Raw genomic sequence first — 22,353 nt, forward strand, 5'->3', positions numbered from 1 at the left:
CTGGCAGGGCATGAGAAGCTGAGAAGTCCTTGACTAGTGTAAGCACTGCTCAGCAACAACTAAAACATCGGTGTGTTATCAACATTGTTCTCATCCTAAATCCAAAACACAGCACTGTACCAGCTACTAGGAAGAAAATTAACTCTATCCCAGCTGAAACCAGTACAAGATTTATAAACGTTAGTGCTGAGTTGGAAGGAGCCTTAGGGGGGGAGCCAAATGAATACTGGTCAGCATACTCCTTCTGTTTTTTTCTGAAATACTTGACTGTGGATGGCAGCACTGTTAAAAAACCAACTCACTAGGTTAAGAAGTGTCCAGGCCAGAGTTCAAAGTCAATTCTGGAGTCTCTGTAGGTTCCAGAGTTTCTGATTAACAAAGTCTGTGATGCGGGTCTGTGTTAAAAAAGCCACCTGCTGTCTTTTACTAAATTGGGACATAAAAAAAGTAGTTCTGTGCTTTTGTATTTTCCCCGTTCCAAGAAATTAGCTGAGTGGCGCGGGTGGGTGTTAGTTCCAGTGAGTGCATTCAAGTGCCTGCAGGGGTTGTCTGGGATTCTGACTGGCTTTCCAAGGAAAATGTGCATGCCTGTGATTGAGTTGAAGGCAGCTCGTGTCATGAAGCAGTTTACCATCTGAAGGTTTTTTTAAGGGTGAGAATTTTTCCATTTGCATGGCAGTTGATGATTTGCTTCTTCTTGCCTTTGTTCCTATGGTGTTACATATTCGATCACAGATATCTTTTTTTTCCTCTTAGCTGCTTCCCTGCTTTTGCCTGCCATATGTCATCAAAAAAGTAAGGGAGCTGGGTGAGCTTAAGCTCTCTGCTTAAGACGACCCTGACTGCCTCACACATTTTTAAAAAGTGCTTGTTCCTACCTTTATTAAGATTTAGAAAAAAACCCACAACCTGGTTAAAATATGTTCAGTAGCATATTTTGTACTGCTTTTTGTAATGTAGACAAGAAGTCAGTGACTACCAGCCTCTTTATGTGGAAACTTGAACTTTAGGTTCGCTTTTAAAGAACTAGAAAGATGACAGGAATAATGCATTACTCTTGAGCAAGGAGAAGGGAAGTTTCGCATTGGAGATTTGGTTTAAATATTGGAGGCAGAATTAAAAAAAAAAACAACTTTCTGAATATAAGAAAGTTGAGCACTGGAATAGATACAATTCCACAACCTCCCAAGGAATTAATCAGTAGAAGTTTTTAGAATCAGTGAACCACCTTTGTAAGAGGAACTTATGGGTCAGTGTGACATAGGGTGTTGTTCTATCTGCTTAAGGCAAGGGATGGCCTCCACCACCTTTTAGAGTGCCTTTGTACCCACTCGCTTTGATTCTATAATTGTTGCTTTCTGTGATTTCAGCCTATGGAAATAAAACAGGGATCTTCGTCCTGCTGAAGGACAAATCAGGGTGTCTCAGCATCATCAGTTTTCCTTGAACAACATCATTTTATGACAATTTAATAGAAATATTCCCTACTCATGTCTTCACATGTGGGATGCACTGCAGTTTCTACAGCCTTTATAGCTTAGTCGTTAATTTCAGAAAATTATTCTTGTAATGGGATTGTACTATAAGTGTACAGGTAGGGAAAATGAGGGAAAACAGTGCCTCCTGCTTATATCACAATTTTATGCAGCCTGGGAAGATGTACTGATCAACTACTGCAGGGATAGAGGAAAACAATGCAGCCTGGGAAGATGTACTGATCAACTAGAAGACCAAAGATCAGTACAAATATTTAGCTTTAGTGTTGCAGTTGCTCTAGTACTTTATTTTTTCTTTTTTAATTCCATTAAATATAGACCAATGTCAGCAAATCAAAATACATATGAATTCAGTGGCTAAGCAGTTCTCTGTTGCTCATGTAGATTATGTTTTATCCCTGTTTTACAGGAAACTTTCAGCTGGTTAAAGAGATCGTCGATGAAGACCCAAGTCAGGTCAATATTACCAATGTTGACGGTGCATCTCCATTAATGATTGCGGCTGTAACTGGACAGCTGCTCCTTGTTCAGCTCCTTGTTGAGAAAAATGCTGATATTGACAAACAGGATAATGTTCATGGCTGGACAGCACTAATGCAGGCCACATACCACGGGTAAGATATGTGCTCTCTTTGGGTCTAGCAGTAAAGAAGTTTCATTCTTCTTACATCCCAATAGAAAAAATCTTCTTGATACTGACTCTGGAAGCAGAGGGGTCTTATGAGAAATTGAGAGACTTGTGGGCTCAGTTTTCTATGACTGTTGGACTGCACTTTCAGAGCAGACCTGAATGCCGTTTGGATTTCAGAATGAGCGGCACATTTGGGAACTTGAATCTTGCTCAGTAAGTGCTGGGAACATAGTGCTGCAGGCAGGCACCGGGAGCTTTGGTGCAGATTTCAACTTCCATCCTTTGATGTTTTTTAGTGTTTTGTAAGATAGTATCACCCCCTGCCAGGGTTGTAGGCCTACATCAAGTTGTGAAACTTCAAGGCAATCACCCTTCTATGTGCCATATTTTCCAGTCTTAAAACCATACTTATGTTCCCCTATTCAGTCTAGTTTTCATGGAGTTTTCTGAAATGCACCCGCTGGAGAACTGATTGTCATTTTCTCTAGAGCTACTTTATAAAATGCAGGTAGGCACTTAAGAGTCAGACCCCAGAAATTGGCCTGGTACTTCACATGTGATCTCTGTCGTATACTTTGCATTGTCTGAATATAGGATATTCGATTTAGGAAGGCGAACTTTTCTTCATTGTTGTAGACAAGGCCCTCAGCAAGGTGAAGATTCACTTCACTGCCTGGTAATGCTCACATTAGTTGTACAAATGCAGATATGCTGCTCCAGCTTTTATTTTTAGTCAGCAGATCTCATTGGACTATGAAAGTGCAACAAAGGGGAAAAATAGGAGGTCAAGTTGTCATTGCTTTGTGAAAATTTTCTGAAGTAGTTCCTGGGACCTACATAAGATGAGATTATCTGCTTCCTCACCAACGCAGTACTGATAGTAGCGATAGGCATTTCACAGAAGTGCCTGAAGATCAGTTTTTCTGGTGCGGCCATTTCGCTTATCAGCAGCCACCCCAGCGCACAGCTGGAGTAGAAGCAGCCAGCAGAAAGTGATGTGCAGGGCTGCTGGCATGTCCCCTTGCGGTACTCAGGCACTCCTCTTGTCTGTGGAAGCACAGAGCACAGCTGAGTGCTGTGTGTGTTCAGATACTGCCTTTTCAGTTTCCTGGAGGACTGTGTTATGAAAATTCCCTTCCCTATTATATCAATTGGTCTTTATAGTATGAAATTTTATTAACTCTGTTAATACTTTTAATGTTTGAGGTGGTTGAATTTTACTGGAGACTTTGGTATTGTTCATGCTTAAGTAAAACAAACTAAAGGACACCAGTGGAAGGACCAGAAGGACATCCCAGCCCTGGAAATAACGATTTGCCTTCTTAGATTTGGAAACTTAGAGCTGTCCATGAAGATTAAAAGATACCCCTAGTCAACCAACATAATGCCGGCATCGTAGCCTCTCTAACACATCTTTGAAACCCTCCCAGTGTTGTCTGGCATCATAGATAAGTAACGATAGCAAGACTGACTCCAGGGACATCTGAATCAATAAATGAGCAGCAAGAATGCTGCAGAAATACAGTTGCTTTGCAAAGTTTTACTATGATTAGTAATAGGTAGCGTGGGTGTTAGTGATTAGTCAAATTGTGTTGTGCTTAAACACTCGAAGTGTACAAGAACCACAGTTGGGGTGTCCCAATGTGGCTGGCACACCTCATGTGCATGGGTAAATATTTACCCTTGTAATTCTATACTTCGTGTCCTAGCCTTGGTCGGCACGGGCCAGTTGTGAATTTTTGTAACAACTGGGAATCTTTAGTTTCCACAGAGGCTCAGCTTACCCTTTCTCAGGAGTAACAGTGGTGTGGAGGGTCTCTGGTTTGAAGGAGGGAGCAGGCAAGGTCTGTGTGAGCCAGGGGCACTAAAGGATTGTGTCTCTGTGTGCCCTCAAGGTGCAGGACTGAAAAGCAGGGTCATGACACAGTTTTAAGGAAGAGAAGAAAAGCAGTGGGAAGTATGCAGAGGAGCTGTGGCGGGGATAAGCAGAATTTTTGTTAGAAGAGAGGAGGAGCATTCCTTCTCCATTTTTGGTTGATCTTATCTGGAGTGATTTCAGAAGTGAAAACTTCATCTGTACAAGAAAAAGTAACGCTCTAAACTGGAGAGGTTGAGATCAGTTTGTCAGCTTCAGTAGAGTTTGCAGTCACCTATTGCTACTTAAGAACATTTTTGCTCTGTGTTGCTTATACATGTCAGAGTTTGTTTTTATACAAGGTCAGTTTCTGCTCCAGAGGAGTTTTGTATTAAATATATTTTCCCTAGCTTTGTTGTCTGTTTGCTTATTTTGTAGGCTGAATTACAGTATTGTTTTTAACTGAGGAGGCAAGTCCTGCTTATTTATTCAGGTGTATGAGAGGGGAGAGGGGCTAATGGGAATGGGATGGTGAGTTCCTTTTATGCAACTAGCTTTTACGAGCTTTTGTTGGAAGGTGTTTGTGTTGGTTATCATTTAATGCTGATCGTTTTTGCATTTTAAACATCTCAAGGAAGTGATAATATGCCTTCTCAATTATATAATTTACATCTCTAATTAAGTGAAGTACTGTTTGGAGTTTATAAATTATCTTCAGTCAGTTTGGCTTTTCTGTGTGCAATTTCTTACCTGTTCTGAATGTGAAGTTGTGCTGAAGTATTAGTGATGGCGTATGATGACTACTGGACTGACCTTTGTCTTTCCATCTGCTTTTTTGCCCTAGGCATTAATGGCCTTTCATTGGGAAGGTGTTTGGCAACAAATTCCAGAGTCAGTTCCAAAGGGTCAGCTTAAGAAACTGACTATTCAAATTAGGTTTTTTAGGCTGACTTTCTGCATGTTGGTTAGTGTAATTCATAGTAAACAGTGACTGACAAAGGACTCGTGGGAGCTTCTGAATAGCTTGTGAACAAATTTTAGACTTGGTTAGCTATAGAAAAGGTAAAACTGATCTCTAATTCAGGAGCAATGGTATAAAAGGATGAAAATGGAGTATTAAGGTTTTCTTTTTCTTTTTAACATGAACAATGCTGGGTTTTCTTCCCTTAAAGAAACAAAGATGTTGTAAAGTATTTGTTAAATCAAGGTGCTGACGTCAATCTTCGTGCAAAAAATGGATACACGGCTTTTGACCTGATAATGCTGCTGAATGATCCAGGTATGTTATTTCAAAGAGCACTGAGGATATGTACAACATAAACAGATAAACATCCCTTCCAATCTAGAAAATACATTAAAGTTGCTAGGAAATGTCCTCTGAGGTCCGGGCTGGACTGGGCCAAGAAAGGATACTGCCTGAAAATGGTGGGGTCTGAGCTGATTGGTTAGATGAGTGTATACATTTATGGGATAACGGATCTTGTGCGTTCCTCTTGCCTTTGTTTTTGAAGATGCTCCAAAATGTGTTGTTTATGTCACCAGAACCAGTGCAGTGGCATTTGACTGTGGTGGCCCAGGTATTCTGTAGTGCCATTAGCACAGAGGTATGAACTGGAGCTAGAAATTTCCACTCAGTAAACAGCAGTAAAGGGACAGGACAAAGAGAGTGCAATCAGAACAAAACTAGTGAACTCCTGGCTGAACCTCCTACTAGGTCTGTAAAGGCTGAGAATAAATCATAGAATCATAGAATAGTTTGGGTTGGAAGGGACCTCTAAAGATCATCTAGTCCAACCCCCCTGCCGTGGGCAGGGACATCTTCAACTAAATCACGCTTCAGGGTTCAGGTTGTTTTTATGGGAGTACTTTAGAAAAAGGCAGCATGTTTTGGGGAGACTTCAATGAAACATATTTAATTTTTGTTGTAGTTTGTTTAGCCTATATAATTTGTTATTGTTAACCTTGCCTGGGACCTAATTTGCTTTATCTGAAGCCAAAAACCACTACCACTGATGGAATTAATGTTTGTTCTCTCTGTATTTACTCATTATGGTGTTTTTGGTCACTAGCAGATACTTTTCCTTCGTCAAAAGTAGATCACTAATAGTATGACATTTTAGAAAATAAATACAGTGAATTATTTTATAACTAACTTTTTGCAGGAGAGAGTAGTTTGTCTTATTACCTGTCAATATATATAGGTCAGTTCTGTCTGCCCTTCTGAAAGTCTTTCCTGACTTCTGTATAAAATACGGATTTACAGAATATTTTTTTTGCTTTCCTGTCCATGTTGCATGCTTGTTCTTTTTTCTTCCTCTTCCTCTCTCTTTTTCTTACTTTTTTTTGGTCCACCTTTTTTCTTACCATGTCTTTTCAGTCCCTTCATTGTCCAGGCTGAACATCTCCTTTCTCTTTGGGATTTAATTTCAAGCTTCTTTTCTGCAACCTACACCTGAAGAAAGGATATTCATTTTTCTCTACTCTCTTCTCTGTCAGGTGAGAAAAGGGAGCATCACTATATCGTTCTTAACTTCCACAAAGTGCAAGAGGAGGCAGTTCACTTGGTCACACATGACTGATTCCGACTGAATAGCATGCTTATTTGTATTGATAAATACCTTTAGAGAGGTGATGGTAAGACTGCAGCCCACTGTGTGGGGAGAAGGCGTGGGAAACCTGGGTCAAGAAAGAAGGTTTTGGGGATTCATCTGCTTTGTGTTTGAGAGGTAGATCAATTACTACTTATATGGGATTTATAGGGAAAGTGTCAGCATATCAGTCATAATTTGGGAAAGCAAAACAGACTAAACATAATCTTAATTTGTTTTCTTTTAGACACAGAGCTTGTACGGTTACTGGCATCAGCATGCATGCAAGTAGACAAAGACAAGAATAAACAGAACAACAGATCATCTTTGCCTTCTTCCAGAAGTAGGCAATCCTTAAATGTCCCAATGTTGCCAGATGACAAAGGAGGTCTAAAGGTAAATACGTTCACTCTTAATAAACAACCAATGCATTGTTTCCTATAACGTATGAAGCAGAGAAAGTCATTGCTAAGAAGTACTTTGGATCTAATATGTAACTGGGTTTTTTTGGGTATGTGTGTTCTGAATTCCTCATTGACAGCCCTTCCTGATTTTATGAAATGCAGCATGTGTTCAGCTTTCTTTTTGTCAGATGGCAAGGCAAGGGGAAGACTTCTAGGGAAGAGTTTGCATCGAAGCATTTCAGTGCCTAGAAATAGATCCTATAATTAAGTAGCGGAAGGTACCATGTTCATAAGTTTGGAACTGAATTTCCATTATGATCTTAATTTTAAATCTGCCTTTAAAATCCAAATGTACTCCAGTTTTAGTAGACTGTTTTTATACTCATTGCTAGTTTTTTTTTCTTTTTTTGAAATTGGAATGGATGTGTTATGGGGATTTGGCTAGTATCTCCTAACATAGTGAGAAACTGCCTATTTATATGTTTGTTCTGTGTAGGAATTGCAGCAGTAGTTCTTTTATTTTACTTTTATGGTATTTAGTAGACTCTAGAAGAAGGAAGGGTGATGTAGGAAGGAAACTGAAGCTCTGGTAATGTACTTGAAAATACTTCTGGGACTCTGTGCGGGACAGCCCAAGAGGCTGAGAGGCTGTATCTCTTGTCTACCTCTAGGACAGAGGGTAGACTTCATTTCAACCATAAATGGAAACAGGCTATTGGCATTGAAAATTAAGAAGATCATAGCAGAGATTTTAATATGAAGAGTGGAAGAGCTTGCAGTTCAGGCTTACCTGTCCTCTGGCATGCTGTGTCCTTAACTCGAAATTGGCAGTAGTCCAGTAGGAAACAACATAGAGTCAGAACAAGTGCATGCCACTTAAACAAAGATATTGCGACTTACGTTGTCTGTTTGCGACAGAGAAGGAAAAAGTATTAGTTTATTTTATTGTTGTTGCCATTGTTATTTATTTAGGTGAATAATTTTTGATTATGGTGTACCTCAGAATTTCCTTGAGTCCATGATCTCACATTTTTAGTATAAATATTATCAGGGTCTTGGAAACACACGTGGTAATTTCCAGGCTATTGTTGACATGAATTTTAAAGACCATTTAAAGTTCTACTTCAGCTCAAATCTGTTTTGCAGTTTTAACTATGAAGCAACAAGTTGTTATTTTCATATGATTATTCTGTTATTCTAAATGATACAACTTCAGTATCAATTTAGATGGGCCTATTTAAGAATGCAGTTACTTAGATGGGAGGTTGCCAGAACAGCTTTCGGCTTTATGGAATACAGATCAACAACAGGTTGGATTGCAATTCTTGCAGTGTTACGATGCAAAGGCTTGAATTAGGGTCATAAAAGATTATGAAGTGAAATTAAAAAAAAGATAAGATTTGTCAATGATAAAGATATACACATGAGTACTGACACAAATTTAATATTTTGATGTGTGGAATGTTTAAGTATTTGGTCTCAAAACGGCAAAATATTAGTGTTTACAAGTTAAGTTTTAATCAAGCACTTTTTCAGCAGAAATTGTATTCTGTACAGTTCTCTGATATATATAACCTGAAAGCCGATATAGCCCCCTCTTCCATCACTGCTTAATGCTTTATTAACCATTCTGTATGATCACAAGTATGTAACATATCTTACTCTCCTTACAAATGTTCAGAGAGGGCAAAAATGACATTTCAGATTGGTGGGGGAGGGGTCATCAAACTCATCTCTCTTTGGACCAGCATGTGAAGAGAGTGCTGAAGTGAGGGACCTCTCCTGGGTTTTGTAGCAACGGTGCTTCCATGTGGACGACTGCTCTGTGCTGAGCCAGGGCTGTAATCCAAAGATATTTATGGTGACTCAGCCAGTACATAAATTTTCTGTCTAGATCAATGCAAATGACAGAATGTGAGGTCTACAGAATCATGGAAGTGTAAACATGAGAGGGAACTCGAGAGGCTTACCTGCCTTTACGTAAGGAGACAGAATGAACATGCCAAGAACATCCTTGACAGAAGTTTCTGTTCTCTCTTCCTTCACTGTGGTGAAGAAGATCCCGTGGTCTCCGTCAGCACCCAGTTCCACTGCTTGTCGCTTCTTGCGGTCAGAATTTTTTTTCCATGATCTCATCTCTCTCTTTCTTCCTGTGTTTTAAGTTGATTGATTCTTGTTCAGTGGCCACCTTCATTTTTATAAGAACTATACAAATACTTAAAGAATCATCATATTCTCTTCAATCTTTTTTTTTCCTAGACTAAACAAAAATAATTCATTCAGATTTCCTTGTTTGCAGGTTATGTTTCCTAAACTTCTTACTATTTCTAATTTGTCTGTATCTGCCAAGGTGAGGGATCCAAAATGAGTCATGAGATTCCAACTAGGGTCTCAGTATCACAGTCGCATACAAAAACTACTTGCACAGTTGTGTGTTTCATGCTGTGATCAGTGAAATTCACCTTTTTTGCAGCAGTAAGACGCTGTGCATCTATACTTAGTTTGTAGTATGTTACGACTCTGATTTTCTTTTTTTCTTTAGTACAGCTGCTTTGCTACTTACTTCCTTTTCTGTATTTGTACACTTGATTTCTTCTTCTTACATGTCAGCTTGACCCCTACTGAAGAATGTCAATTTATCAGTGTTTAAATTCAGAGTATCTAAGGTGCTCACAAAACTGTCCAGATAGATGTCTTCCACAGACTGTGCAAAATATGTTATGTTTCATTGTTGCTGTTGTTAATGAACATTTCCAAACTCCTGTTTCACTCCATGAAGTATGTCCTCCCAATTTGAGATCAAATTGTTGGTAATTTGTCTCTTAATATGTTTTTTGGCTGTGGTGCTTTTCCTATATTAATTTTACTTGAATCGTATTTTCCTCAGTCGTTTGATGAATGTTGCATGGAATAGCAATAAAAGCTTTACTAAAGTCAAGCTATGTTACAGCTTTTCCTCCCTTCTGCCCACTTGACCAGTTATTCTGTTAGAGAGAGAGATTGATTTGGTGGAATTTATTCCCAACAAACCCATGCCAGCTGTCTCTTATAAGCTGTGATGACGTACAAAGTTTTTTCAATGATGTCCTTTCAAGTTAAGCTTTTTGATCAGTAAATTTTTAGGTTTTCCTCTTTGGGGTAAGGGTGATTATGTATTTGCCTTTTGCCTGATTTCTGTAACTTCTTCCAGCTTCTTAACTTATCTTGAAGATAATCAGTATTTGTTCAGAGGTCGTGTTGTCTATAATTAGTCTAGGGTAATTTTAATCAGTCTTGTCTGGTTTTAATTTGTGTAAGCTCATTTAAATATTCTTACTCTGTTAGGCAAATGCACATATATTCCTACATTCCTCCTGTTAACGGTATTCATGCTAAAATATCTGATCATAAGTAGGCTGCCTTTGAAGTTTAAAAAAAACAAACCTTTTTCAGTGTCTCCTGTTTAATCACTTCTGTCATTAACTAGCAGACTTTTTATTTTGTTGTGTGTTTGTTTTATTTGTAACTTATGCATAATACAGGGCCTTGTTCCTTTACCTACTAATTATGCAGTGGATAACCATGATCTCATTCTTTACCCCTTTCACACAGGAACTGTTAACTGCTTTGTTTCTCACCATTTTGTGGACTTGAAATAAAAGTTGTGCCTTTTCCAAATGCAAAAATTTTATTTCCTCTCTTTTCTTCCTGCCTGTGCCTCTTCAGCAAGTTATAATCTCAATGTCAGTATTAGAGCAGTGTGAATTATCACAGTCAGTTTCTTTTTTAGATTAAAGTTGTTTGAGGGCAGAGATTTCCAGTTCTTCCCCTTACTCTTCCATTCCTAATATTGTTACAAATGTCTAAAGTATTTCTCAAGTGGCAACACCATTTTTTTGTTCTTTGATACTATTGCCTTCTCCTACTGCTACTAGATTTCAGCCTTTTGACAGGCACTATTTTTAACCACAAATGCATATTTGTTACTTGGCTGCTTCAGTCCAGTTTAAAGCCCTTTATTCCAGCTTCTGTATGTGTGATGTGGTAGGGTATATGGAGAGGCTGCAACCGTGTGCAGCAGCAGACTGGAAGCTCCAGAGCTCAGACCGCCATACTCTGAACACCAGAGGACAAGATGAACCTCTCCGCTATCGTTCCTTTCTTGCCGGAGAGCAGTAGTTTTTTTATATGGTAACATGGTGTCTGTACTTAATCCATCTCGGGTTCGTTTGCTGTGTGAGCACGTTAATGAAGCCGAAGCACTGTGAAGAAGAGTAACAAAGATGGTAGGAACTTAGAAATGATCTTTGTTAGAGAAGCAAGCTAGCTTCAGTGAGCAAAAACAAAGCACGTTGTGCAAACGGTCTCTTTTGTAAGCTCATTGTACTCTCTGTTAAAACTAGATGGATTTTTTTGCCCTTTCAGTTCCTTTTGGAAGGTGAATAAATGCTGAACTGTGTGGTTTTTATTGCTTTCTCGGAACTATTTGTCTCTCTTGCCTTTTTCCATCAGGTCTTTGTTGCTGAAAGTAATCTAAATCTTTATTAGTTATGGCTCCAAAGAGATACAAAGGTCTGAGAACTCTATCCGTTGCTAATGCTCTGTGCAGATTTAAAATCTTTTTAATGATCATCTGCTAGAAGGATTGATTTACAGGGAATAAGTTTACAGTTTATATTACTTAATTCTACTGTATGACTGTTGGGAAGACATATATCGGTAAGCAGTTGAAAAATGTTAAATGCCAAGAAGAGAGGGGAATATGTATGGTGAGAAGGAATGGCTAAGAATAAAGAGTAAACTGGGAAGGTGGGTTATCTGGATTGGATATCACATAAAGGTGCCTTGATGAAGTATCATCACTTTTACATGACTTCATTTTTTTTTTTTTTAAAGTGTTCCAGAAAGGGAAGAAGAAGCTTTACTAAGAAATAATCAGAAGATACTTATAATCTGACTTACTTACGTACAAGCCACATAATCTTTAATACAGATTGCGTAGGTCTTCTTATTATAGCCTATAGGTCTCATGTAGTCTAGAGAAATGTCCTGCTAAATACTTGAAGCATCTCGCACTGTCTGCCTGTAAAAATGTGTAAGTCTGTAAATACTTGGATAAATTTTATTTTGAGCAAAGATGGTCCTGTCGTGTAACACTTTCCACATATGTGATACCTGTATGGATGGAGGTTGTAGGTACAGTAGACCTAAGGTTTGTGTTGTTTTCACAGCTGATATTTCCTTGCCTTGCTCTTTTTCAGTTTATAGTCTTTCCAGTCTGGCAGGGTTTAAGTTATCTGTATAGCAGCACTGTATGGATTGTGGATCCTTAGTTTGACAGGAATACTACCAGAACTCTTCCAGTTTGCCACTGATTTTGAAAATCTTAAGGAGAAGCTTTCATGCAGATCAGATAAACTTCTATGCACAGCTCTAAAAAGCAGAAAATACACATGCCAGTTCATTGATGCCAGAGAGTGTAACAATGGATGGTGAAATTGGAAATTAATGGGAAGATTAAATATTTGTGATGTAGCTGTAAAAATTTCCTATTCAAATTGCCCTAATACTTTTATCTACCTTGTCTTTCCAGATAGCGTGGAAAAATATTGTAAGGCATTTGCCACATGAAAAATAAGGAAAAAGATTAATCTTACGCGTACAAATTATGGTGAAGGATTCTCTTGATAATTGCAGACCACTTTAACATTGCTTTTGTTGTTTATCTCAAAAACTCCTTGACAGATTTATCACTGCTGTAAGGATTACTTAATTGTACATTTATTTTCCTCTTTTTTTCTTTTAGTTGGAACTAAATTATTGTGTCTTCTTATCAATCTAGTCCTGGTGGAGCAGGATGTCCAATCGATTCCGCAAGCTGAAGTTGACTCAGACATTGCGCCATGGATTTCCCTCCAGTCAGTTTGTGCCTTTTCCTGATGAGCCTGAACCATCATTAAATTCCACCATAAAAGCAGTTTCACAGAGCGATACAGACACCTCTGGAAACCTTGATGCTGCTACATCTCGGATCACAAATAACAAAGCTGGTGGTAAAGCTAGAGTTGTCTTGTGGGAAGTGAGCTCTTGTGGGATAGTCAAGATGATACTATTTTAACTTATTGATTTAGTTTTTATTTAGCTTAATATAACTGAAAAGACACGTAATGTATTTGTAGTATATATATAGAGAGATGTTTGTACTCCTGACTCTTGATCATGCTGAATGCTGAGCGCAGCATCATTTAAGCAGGAAAATGCTAATATAACCATGTTACTGTTCTGTAGCAAGCACCATTAAATTGGGCAGTAGAGGCCGGTCACTCAAAAGTTGTTAGTATCTTTGATAAACGAATTTATGCAATGAAAACCAATTTATTTAAACAAATAAATAAATAACTCTGAGAAGAAGGAGAGCTTGGAAAAGCCCAAATCGTAAAGCCCATCTACTGAAACTGTACAGCTTTCCATGCAAAACCTCCACAGTTTGTGATGTGAAATAAGACTATTGGCTTAACTTCAATTTAGGTGCATGACAGTGTCACTGGAAATCTTGGTTCTGTGTGCTTACTGAGGGTAAAGCTGTTGAATGTTTAAAAACAATAAGCTATCCTTGAGAACAAAAGTAAGAGTGTGTAAACAATAAAACATCATTTATATCTTTTTCAGGTGTAAACACTGCAAAAGGAGGAAAGGATGATGAATTATTGACAACCATGGTATGTTGCAGTGTTCTTGGTGTGTTCAGGCCAATTCAGGTGGTCATGCAGCTCCCATCATTTTTATTTTTTTATTTCCTCCTATCCAAGTCACCATTAGAAAGAGCTATCATTTGTTTATAGTCACTAGACAGGAACTGACAGGCTGTGATACATCAGTAGTCCTTAGACTAGGAAGTACTACAAGTGGTATGGTATGGAAGCTGTTCACAGGCACTGACTTTTTTCAAGAGTTACCCATACCTTTGTATGATCAGCAGTGAATTAGTAAAATAGATGGAACAGCTGATTAGTTGCTGACAAGCAGTATGCTGTGAGGAAAACATGGATGGAACATGGTACAATGTGAAAGTGAGAAATTACTAGTAGAGGCAACCATGAAATACTTAGTTCTGAATGTTTATTTGTATTATGCTATTTCTTCTTTTGTTATGCTGTAGCTTTAAATTCCCCTACAGCTTACTCCCTGGAGATATCATTAAATTTGGCGGATTATCCTTTATGTTCTTTGTTAAGAAGATTGAGTAACTTTTGATGTGACTGACTGACAGAAGTCCAGGGAGCCAAATCAGTTATGTTGGTTTTTTCTCTTTCTGGAGAACATATACAGCAGGAACAGGCAGTTGTTCACTGTTTCCAGGTGTCCTGTCTGGGAATACAGAGCAGACTACCTTGTTATTTCTTTGGAAATTAATTATTAACATTCCTGTTAAAATCAGTTTGAAGCAAGATTCAGCCCAATGAAGGACGAGACAGTTTCTGCCACTTAATGAACTATATTCATTGTATTAAATGAATGAGCGTACTGACGGGTGCCAGAATGTCCATTGGATTCTCTCTGTTATTATGTGTTGTACTTCTTCACAAATACTACTTTTGTGTTTCGTTTCCATTTTATTTTGTTTAAAAATGCATTTGTCTCCATCTTTTTATTTAATTTACAATTTTTAAACTACATCATCAACCTGCAGTAATCTTTCTTAAGAAGAGGCTCTTTTCTTTTTCCCTTTCTTTGTTTCTCTCTCTCAGTTGAGAAGTAGTGCTCCATTTACCAGGCTGCCCAGCGATAAACTGAAAGCAGTGATACCGCCTTTCTTACCGCCCTCAAGTTTTGAGCTTTGGAATTCTGACCGAACACGACTCAGCAAAGATGGCAAAGCTGAACAGATGAGAACTGCCTGGCCACAGAGAGCGATCAAGCACGATTTTAACAGCAGTGGGAACTCCGATACAGTAAGCAAACAAAATGTGTACGAAAATACTGTGTTATGTCCAGCCCATGCTGACTGGTGAGCCACACTGTGTTTCTGATTAGAAATTACTTTAAAACCACTGTCTCAGTAATGGCTTGTCCTTTTAAGCTCTGCTGTTTAGGAAGAATACGCTTCTCTATGGAAGGAACATAAATGGAACAAAAGCTTTGTATGAAATGAAACGACTTGCTCTTAACCAGAATAAAGTTGAGCCCTAACGAATTTGCTGCAAACTGCTAAAGTGGCTGCTGGTTCCACCTATATATTTTAGTTGCCAAAGTAGGTACAGTCATTGGAGTGTGGCGGAAACTGCTCTGATTTGGACGAAGACTAGGGGCAGATGAAAAGAATGAAAGTTTCTCAATTTTTAGGAACTGGGGGGGAGGGAAGAAATATCAGTGAGACATAAATATACAGACATAACATTCTGAAAGATTAGTAATAGATAAAATTGTAGCAATTAGTGATCAAGTGGGCTTGAAGGCATACAGCCTTAAAGTGCAAGTACTGTAAAAAGGGAAAAAGTCTGAATGAATTCTATTTTTTTTATAGAAGGAGGTTGCCTGATTCTACAATGTTTTTAGTGAAAATGCAAAACAAAAGAAAATAGCTCGTTTATCTTGAGACAGGAAGCAAAGCAACCTCGACAACCTTTGCTTTCATAGTTAGAAGGAGAAAAAGGAGAAGTGCTTACTCCCCCGACTTTTAGACTCTAATAGCCAAGTGTAAAGAAGAGTTTATTTTACTAGTCCAGAACTGTATTTCACGTCAGTTCTAGAAATGGGACAATGAAGACATTTTAGGAGGAATTTTTTTGTCTTCCTTTTTTAAGTGAAAGTTAGCTTAATACCAGTAGAGGTGTTTTAGGTGGAATAAGGTGGAGTATTAGAAGGGAAGTGATAGATCACAGGAAGGTAAATGTTCATCATCCTAAAAAAGATGGTTGTAATAACATAAGTAGATAATTGGCACCTGTATATAAAATGAGGAGCAGGGGAAGTAGGGGAGGACTAGCCATCAGTCCTTCTGTGGGGAAGGAAGGGTTTTGCTAAGGGAATAGGGGGAAGGAGAGAAACCTAGTAAGTCAGAGTTAGAAGAAGTCATTTGAGCAACAGGGTAAGAAGCATGAAAAAGCTGAACTCCAAGAGCCATATGTCAGATGGTTGGCAGTGGCCAGTGGTGTAAAAGCAAAAGAATTGAAAGAGGATGTGGATGTGGCTGAGGATTTGGCTAGTGTATAGCTAGATCATTAGTGCGTCAGTTAACAATAGTCAATAAAATGGTGCAGGTAGATGTTTAGATTGAAGGGGATATGAAAATGCAACTGGAGGAGAGAAAGTTCATGTCACTCGTTGCAGCTTAGTTAGTAAGAAACAGGGATATGATGGATGAGAAGTAGGTGGTAGCTGTTTTGTAAGATGGGAGAGACAAAACGAGGATTCTGCAGCGAAGAAGTTCCCCCCCCCGGCCCCACTGCTTGTAATACTGTGTATATCATATCTCAGGTGCATCGTATATGCTCATTTTGTGTTGGCCAAAGGTTAAGGAGAATTAATGCCTTTATTATGGTGTCATTTCTTTTGTTGAGTATACATATATATTCAATGTATATATTTTTATATAAATATATATTCAATAAATAAGATGATTTCTCATATCCCTTTTGTTCTTCAGTGAAAGATTGAGAACTTAACGGTAAATAAAATAGCAGTTGATCTTTGTCTTGCTCAAACAAGAAAGATGAAAATTATTTTTCTTTTTGTTTTCCAGACATCTGTTAGCAAAGGTACTAGACCAGTCAAATTACCATCATTTGCAAGAAGACCTGCATCTCCTTCAAATTCCAACAACTTCAACCATTCTCCCCATTCTTCTGGTGGATCCAATAACATTGCGGGAATTAACAGGCATGGAGGAGAACTGCATAACAGATCAGGTACCATGCTGCTTTTGTTTTTAATAAGAAAGTTATTTGTATCTGGTTCAGCTAAAAAATTAGTGTTTGTGATGGTGGTAGAAGATGGTAAACCTTTTTGAGGGCTCCTACTGCTGTATAAGCAAAACTTCTATAAATTTTGTTGGAACAGGATTGGACTTTGGACACATAGTGTGCATAAGGGAACAAAAGCCTCACATCTGTTATAGAAATCTCATAGGTTATCCCCTGTCTCAGAAAAATGTTGATTTTATTGAGTCCACCCATGATGGAACAGGTGGAAGCTTGTTTATTGCAACATACATTTCATAGAACTGTCTCTTACCCATGTTGCTTGCTTTTTGTTTAAAATAAAAATCGGTTTTCCATTAAAAACAAAGTGTGTAAACAAAGCTGCAAGCATTGTATCTGGCAGCTGTAAAGACAATATGGTGAAGCAGCTCATGAAACCTATATCCAAGAGTATGACAGTCAGCTCTGTCTGCGTATAGACAAGGCTGTCTTCTCCTGCGCTTGATTTTTGTTCCCCTTCCTGAAAGCTGCTGAACAGGTCTGAACCTTACAATTCTCTCTCTTACTTCATCCAGTCAGTTTTTAAAAGAGAGTGAGTGGTGGAGAGAGGTGAATTGAGAATTAACAAATATTTTAAAATGATGGTTTCCTTGACTCTGTTTTTATTTTATTTTTTTCTTAGGTGGCAGTGCAGATAATGTTTTGTCTCAGATTGCAGCCCAGAGAAGAAAAGCAGCAGGCTTACCTGAACAGAAACCCAGCCAACAGCATAGTCCAGTCCAGTCAACTCCTTCATCCACTCTGTCTGATGTACAATGTGCTCAAATTGTTGGCAACGGGCATGTTGTAAAGGTACAGAAAAATGTAAATTTTTGTACTTCCAAATTGGCTAATTTTAATAGGTCATGTCTCAGTCATGGATGGTTGATAAATATAACTGCATGACATTGCACAGCCTAAAATGAAAGAATACCTGTTACAGTAGTGGAAACTTTTCAGCTCCACTAACCTTCCTTTTAATTACAAGTCTACAACAGATCAGACCTAATAATAAAACATGATTTTGATTTATTATTAATTTCAGTAAATATAATACTTGATCTTAGGGTAGATCTGCACTGTTATTTTGGTTTCTCATTATTTCTTTCTATGACCCTGACTGAGTCCAGTGTTTTACGTTAGTTATTCCTGGGCTTTCCTCTGAAGTGGTATAGCTAGTTTCCCTCCAAAGGCACAACCTGAGTGCAGAACATGACATAATTTGTACCAGGATCTGCCGACCACAATATGCGCAAATCCAGTCTGCTCCACAAGGTGTTATTTTTAAACAGTATGAACATTAAGTTGTCATCACCAAAGTCAGGTTTTGCTCCTGAGTGCAGGCCATATTCTCTGCACTGACTTACCTATCAATTTCCTGGAATAGCTTTATCCTCATGACCTGCCCATTTTTGTGCATGTACTTTGAAGTTAACAACTGCTTTGTACAAAATTTTTAAGGATTAAGAATGTAAATCTTCAAAATCTGCAGAGACACGAGTTAGAAAGCAGCATCATAACAGAAGATGTGATACACTATTGTGAAACGTATGGGTTTATTCACACAGGGAAACATTACATTTCAGAGAGCAAGAGAAAGAAAGCAAATTATTTGGGGTTTTAGTTCTAATGTCTGGTTTTATGAAAATGTTAGAATACACGACCAAGAGCAAAATTTCTCAACTTTTTGCTTGTGTAATCTCCAACCGACTCGTTTTGCTTTGTTTTGTTTTCTTTGCATCTTTTCATGAGATTCTTCTTGAAGTTTTGCCCTAAGAAACAAAAATGGCCAGAGTATAAAATTATTACATTTGCTATCTTGTTCTGTGATGTCTTATATGGCAACAGGAAGCGATATGTATATTTAATCCGTAAATATCAATGATAAATGAAGTTAAAAAGCTATTCAGTGATTTAATTGAAATTTCTGGAGGACAAATTCAGAAAAAGAAAAGCATGCAACTACCAATGCCAAAACAATTTCCATGAATAGTCACTTTGTCTCTGATCTGTGAGTGCTGATTCTGAAGGGACTACTGGTTGCTTTTCAAAGATGAGATGGGGAGCTAAAATTTATAACTCTGCTGGACCCCCAAAAACTATGGACTCATACTGATTCTTTGGCACATGATAATCTTTCCTCCCTTTCTATTCCACGTAACTGCTCCCCAGGTTATAAATGATCTATCTCTTTCTTTCCTGTAGACAAAGCCACTTTATTATCCTCTTCCCTCATTAAAGTCTCCTCTACTGAACAGCTACCAAATGCTTTTTCTTTCAGAAGTGGTCTGACCAATATATTTCTAATTAAACTCTCAGCAGTTCCTCTCAGCTTGTTTTTATCTTGGAAATAATTTCAGAAGAGCTCCTTGTGTGCCCCAGAAAATCTTATTTTTCTCCAGTTATATTAGTTAGCCTATTAAGAGATAATACCTGTGCCTGTGAGCTTTGGGCTGCAGATCTTGGGGCCTGTTGTTATAACAGTGCTGCTACTAAGGAGTTTAACTATTATTCCCACTCACAGTGGAAGACATTAGGAGATAAAGAAGTAGTGAGGTGCAATGCCCTGCAGATCATCTTCTGGGAAGGCAGTTCATCGTACTGTTGAAAAGATTTTTAAATAAAAATGATGCCAGTATGTTGGAAAGGCAACAGCTCTTTCAGTGCTCTTTGCTTAGATGTCTAGATGAATTTCAGTCTATCCACCAGTAACAAAACATGTAATCAGTGTGGATCTTGCTATAGGTGCTCATGTATCACACGTCTGAGGTGACTTTTAGGACATCAGTGTCTTTTGGGAGTACACAATCACATACATATCCACACTGGCTGCAAAAGCTTAAACAGTCTACTTTGTTGTTGTAATCAACAACATAAATGCTGAAAATTTAACATCTATATTCATTGTGGAAATGCTTGTGCCCTCTCATTAGGATCATGCTGTCTAAACTTGGAAATAGCTGATCTAAAAATGCAGCGATGTTACACTGATCAATTTGCAAAAGTTATCCATGAGGCGTGGGATTGTACAAGCCTTAAAGAAAGGAAAAGAAAAACTGAACAACAATTTACAGGGTGATGTAATTTAAATAAATGCAGTCAATGCGCTAGAGAGGGAAGACCATTCTGAAACACAAATGACCAATAACAGAATACAGGGAAATTTGGGACAAAAAATTGAAATGAGTTCACGATGCTCTTCAGAGACCTCTCAAATTTGTATCATGCTACGTTACTTCTAGTCAATTCAATGCAGGGCTAAGTAGGTGGTACATTCTGGCATAGGATAGAGTAATGGAAGAATGTTACCACTCAAATCAGTTTTATCTTTTTATTCTGCATCTCTTTCATTAAGTAGAAAAGTTCCATTTATGCTGTAGCACAGAAGCAAAATTGTAGAGAGGCAGGAACCACTGTAATTCTCCCTTCTTGCCTTGTTACTCAGTTCAACTTTTTTCTTAGGTTTTTCTTGTAGCAGCCTGACTGACAAAAGGTATTTTAAGTTAAACTCTGAATTCAGGAATCCAGGAGAAAATTACCTAAGACTTCTTTTTAGGTCATGTAATGCAAACATTGAAATGTGTGAAGGGATAAATAGATTGAGGAATTTAGGAGATGAGGTACATTAACTTGTTTTGGAAAAGACTGATATACATACATATATATTCTTATTCCTCATTTTAATTCGTCTGTTTTCCTGTTTTCCATGCCTCCGAATGTATTGAATATTTGTAAAATATTTAATAAATTTGAATCATTTGACTCATGTAAGTATAACAAGTTTAGGGGTTGACTGGAAACTTTCATTCCAGTGCAGCAAGGGGTTTAAATGCACCCAAAACTTAGTTTATGCTTGCTACATATTTCTGGTTAATCCAGCATGAAGTGCTACTTTAAATTAGCATCTGATTTACTTTGAAAAGCTTTAATTGAGGCTTTATTTATTTAATTAAATATCTGAATGAAAAAGACCTGTTTTCAGAGTCAAAGTAATTTCAGCTTTTATAAACAGATTAATTGTAGTGCTTGTATATAGTATTGCTTTATAAGAAATCATTTTCTTATTCCAAAATTACAGCCTTAATAAATGTATTTTTCCTGATGAATTTAAGGGGACAGACTCTCACCTGGGCTAAATCAGTATTGCTCCAAATATTTCAGTATGAATCAGGCAGAAGCTTCTAGTTGTGACTACATGCTCTGCAGAAATGATATGCAACTTAAGTAACACTGAAGCATCATATATAGGTAAACGCTTTTTTTTAAAAACTGAAATGATTATATGATTAACTACAGCAAAAACTGGAGATGAACAAAAGACCTCCATCTGGGACTTCATCTACATCTAAAAGCACGTCACCAACTCTCACACCTTCCCCATCACCCTCCCCGTCTCCTAAGGTTCACAACGCAGAGTCCTCTCTCTCTTCTTCTCACAGACAGGCCAAGAGCAATGGTTCCAGCAGTGGTACTATTACAGAAGATGGTGAGTAGGTCACTGTAATTATAGGAGATTCATTCATCAAGAGCTTATTTTTAACTTTAGGTCATAAGAAAGGATAATAATGTTACAACTTTTCCAATAAGATTGGAAAAATTAAGTTGAACTTTTAGGTCTAAACTACAACACTTTTTTTAAAAAGTCATGTTACTGCATTGGAAGCAGGACATCAATTACTTTGTTTTCTTCTGTAAACATCTCAGAAAAAGTGAAAAAAATAACATGACTCAGAATATTTTAAATAAGAGATGGAGGTACCTTTTATCTGGTTTCCGCAAGAGGCACTTTGTACTATTTTTGGTTTTTTTTGAAAGTGTCCGTATTGATTTTGTTTTGTTTTCCTTTGTGCTAACTTTGGCTATTGACACTGTACTTCCATTTGACACTAAATGTCAAGCAGGCAGGTCCTGCTTGACCAACCTGATCTCCTTCTATGACCAGGTGACCCGCCTAGTGGATGAGGGAAAGGCTGTGGATGTGGTCTACCTGGACTTCAGTAAGGCCTTTGACACTGTCTCCCACAGCATTCTCCTAGAGAAGCTGGCGGCTCACGGCTTAGACAGGTGTACTCTGCGCTGGGTCAAAAACTGGCTGGACGGCCGGGCCCAGAGAGTTGTGGTGAATGGAGTTAAATCCAGTTGGCAGCCGGTCACAAGCAGTGTTCCCCAGGGCTCAGTTTTGGGGCCAGTCTTGTTCAATATTCAATTTTCAATATTCAATATTCATTTTATATGAATTTTATATGAATTTTATATGAATAATTTATATTCAAAATTCAATATTCAATATTCAATTCAGGGCACTGGGGCAACTGGTTCAAGGATCGGGAGCACAGGTAGTGTTTTCCTCTATCCCTACAGTGGCAGGGAAGGATACTGAAAGGAGCAGGAAAACACACCTGATCAACGCGTGGCTCAGGGGCTGGTGCCATCGGAGGAAT

At 38.1% G+C, this 22,353-nt stretch overlaps 1 protein-coding gene across 1 annotated transcript in view; it reads left to right on the plus strand.

Moving 5' to 3' along the window:
• Positions 1-22,353, plus strand: part of ANKS6 (ankyrin repeat and sterile alpha motif domain containing 6) — a 60,653-nt gene that overhangs the window by 22,547 nt on the left and 15,753 nt on the right. Inside the window, exons 4-12 of the mRNA XM_009280675.2 lie at positions 1,906-2,110; positions 5,155-5,261; positions 6,818-6,966; positions 12,796-13,006; positions 13,623-13,672; positions 14,702-14,905; positions 16,696-16,861; positions 17,556-17,725; positions 21,209-21,398. Coding sequence (XP_009278950.1) covers positions 1,906-2,110; positions 5,155-5,261; positions 6,818-6,966; positions 12,796-13,006; positions 13,623-13,672; positions 14,702-14,905; positions 16,696-16,861; positions 17,556-17,725; positions 21,209-21,398 — 1,452 coding nt within the window. The remainder of the gene's footprint in view (positions 1-1,905; positions 2,111-5,154; positions 5,262-6,817; positions 6,967-12,795; positions 13,007-13,622; positions 13,673-14,701; positions 14,906-16,695; positions 16,862-17,555; positions 17,726-21,208; positions 21,399-22,353) is intronic.

The sequence above is a fragment of the Aptenodytes forsteri genome, unplaced genomic scaffold (genome assembly GCF_000699145.1).
Source record: "Aptenodytes forsteri isolate BGI_AS27 unplaced genomic scaffold, ASM69914v1 Scaffold291, whole genome shotgun sequence".
Classification (NCBI taxonomy): domain Eukaryota; kingdom Metazoa; phylum Chordata; class Aves; order Sphenisciformes; family Spheniscidae; genus Aptenodytes; species Aptenodytes forsteri.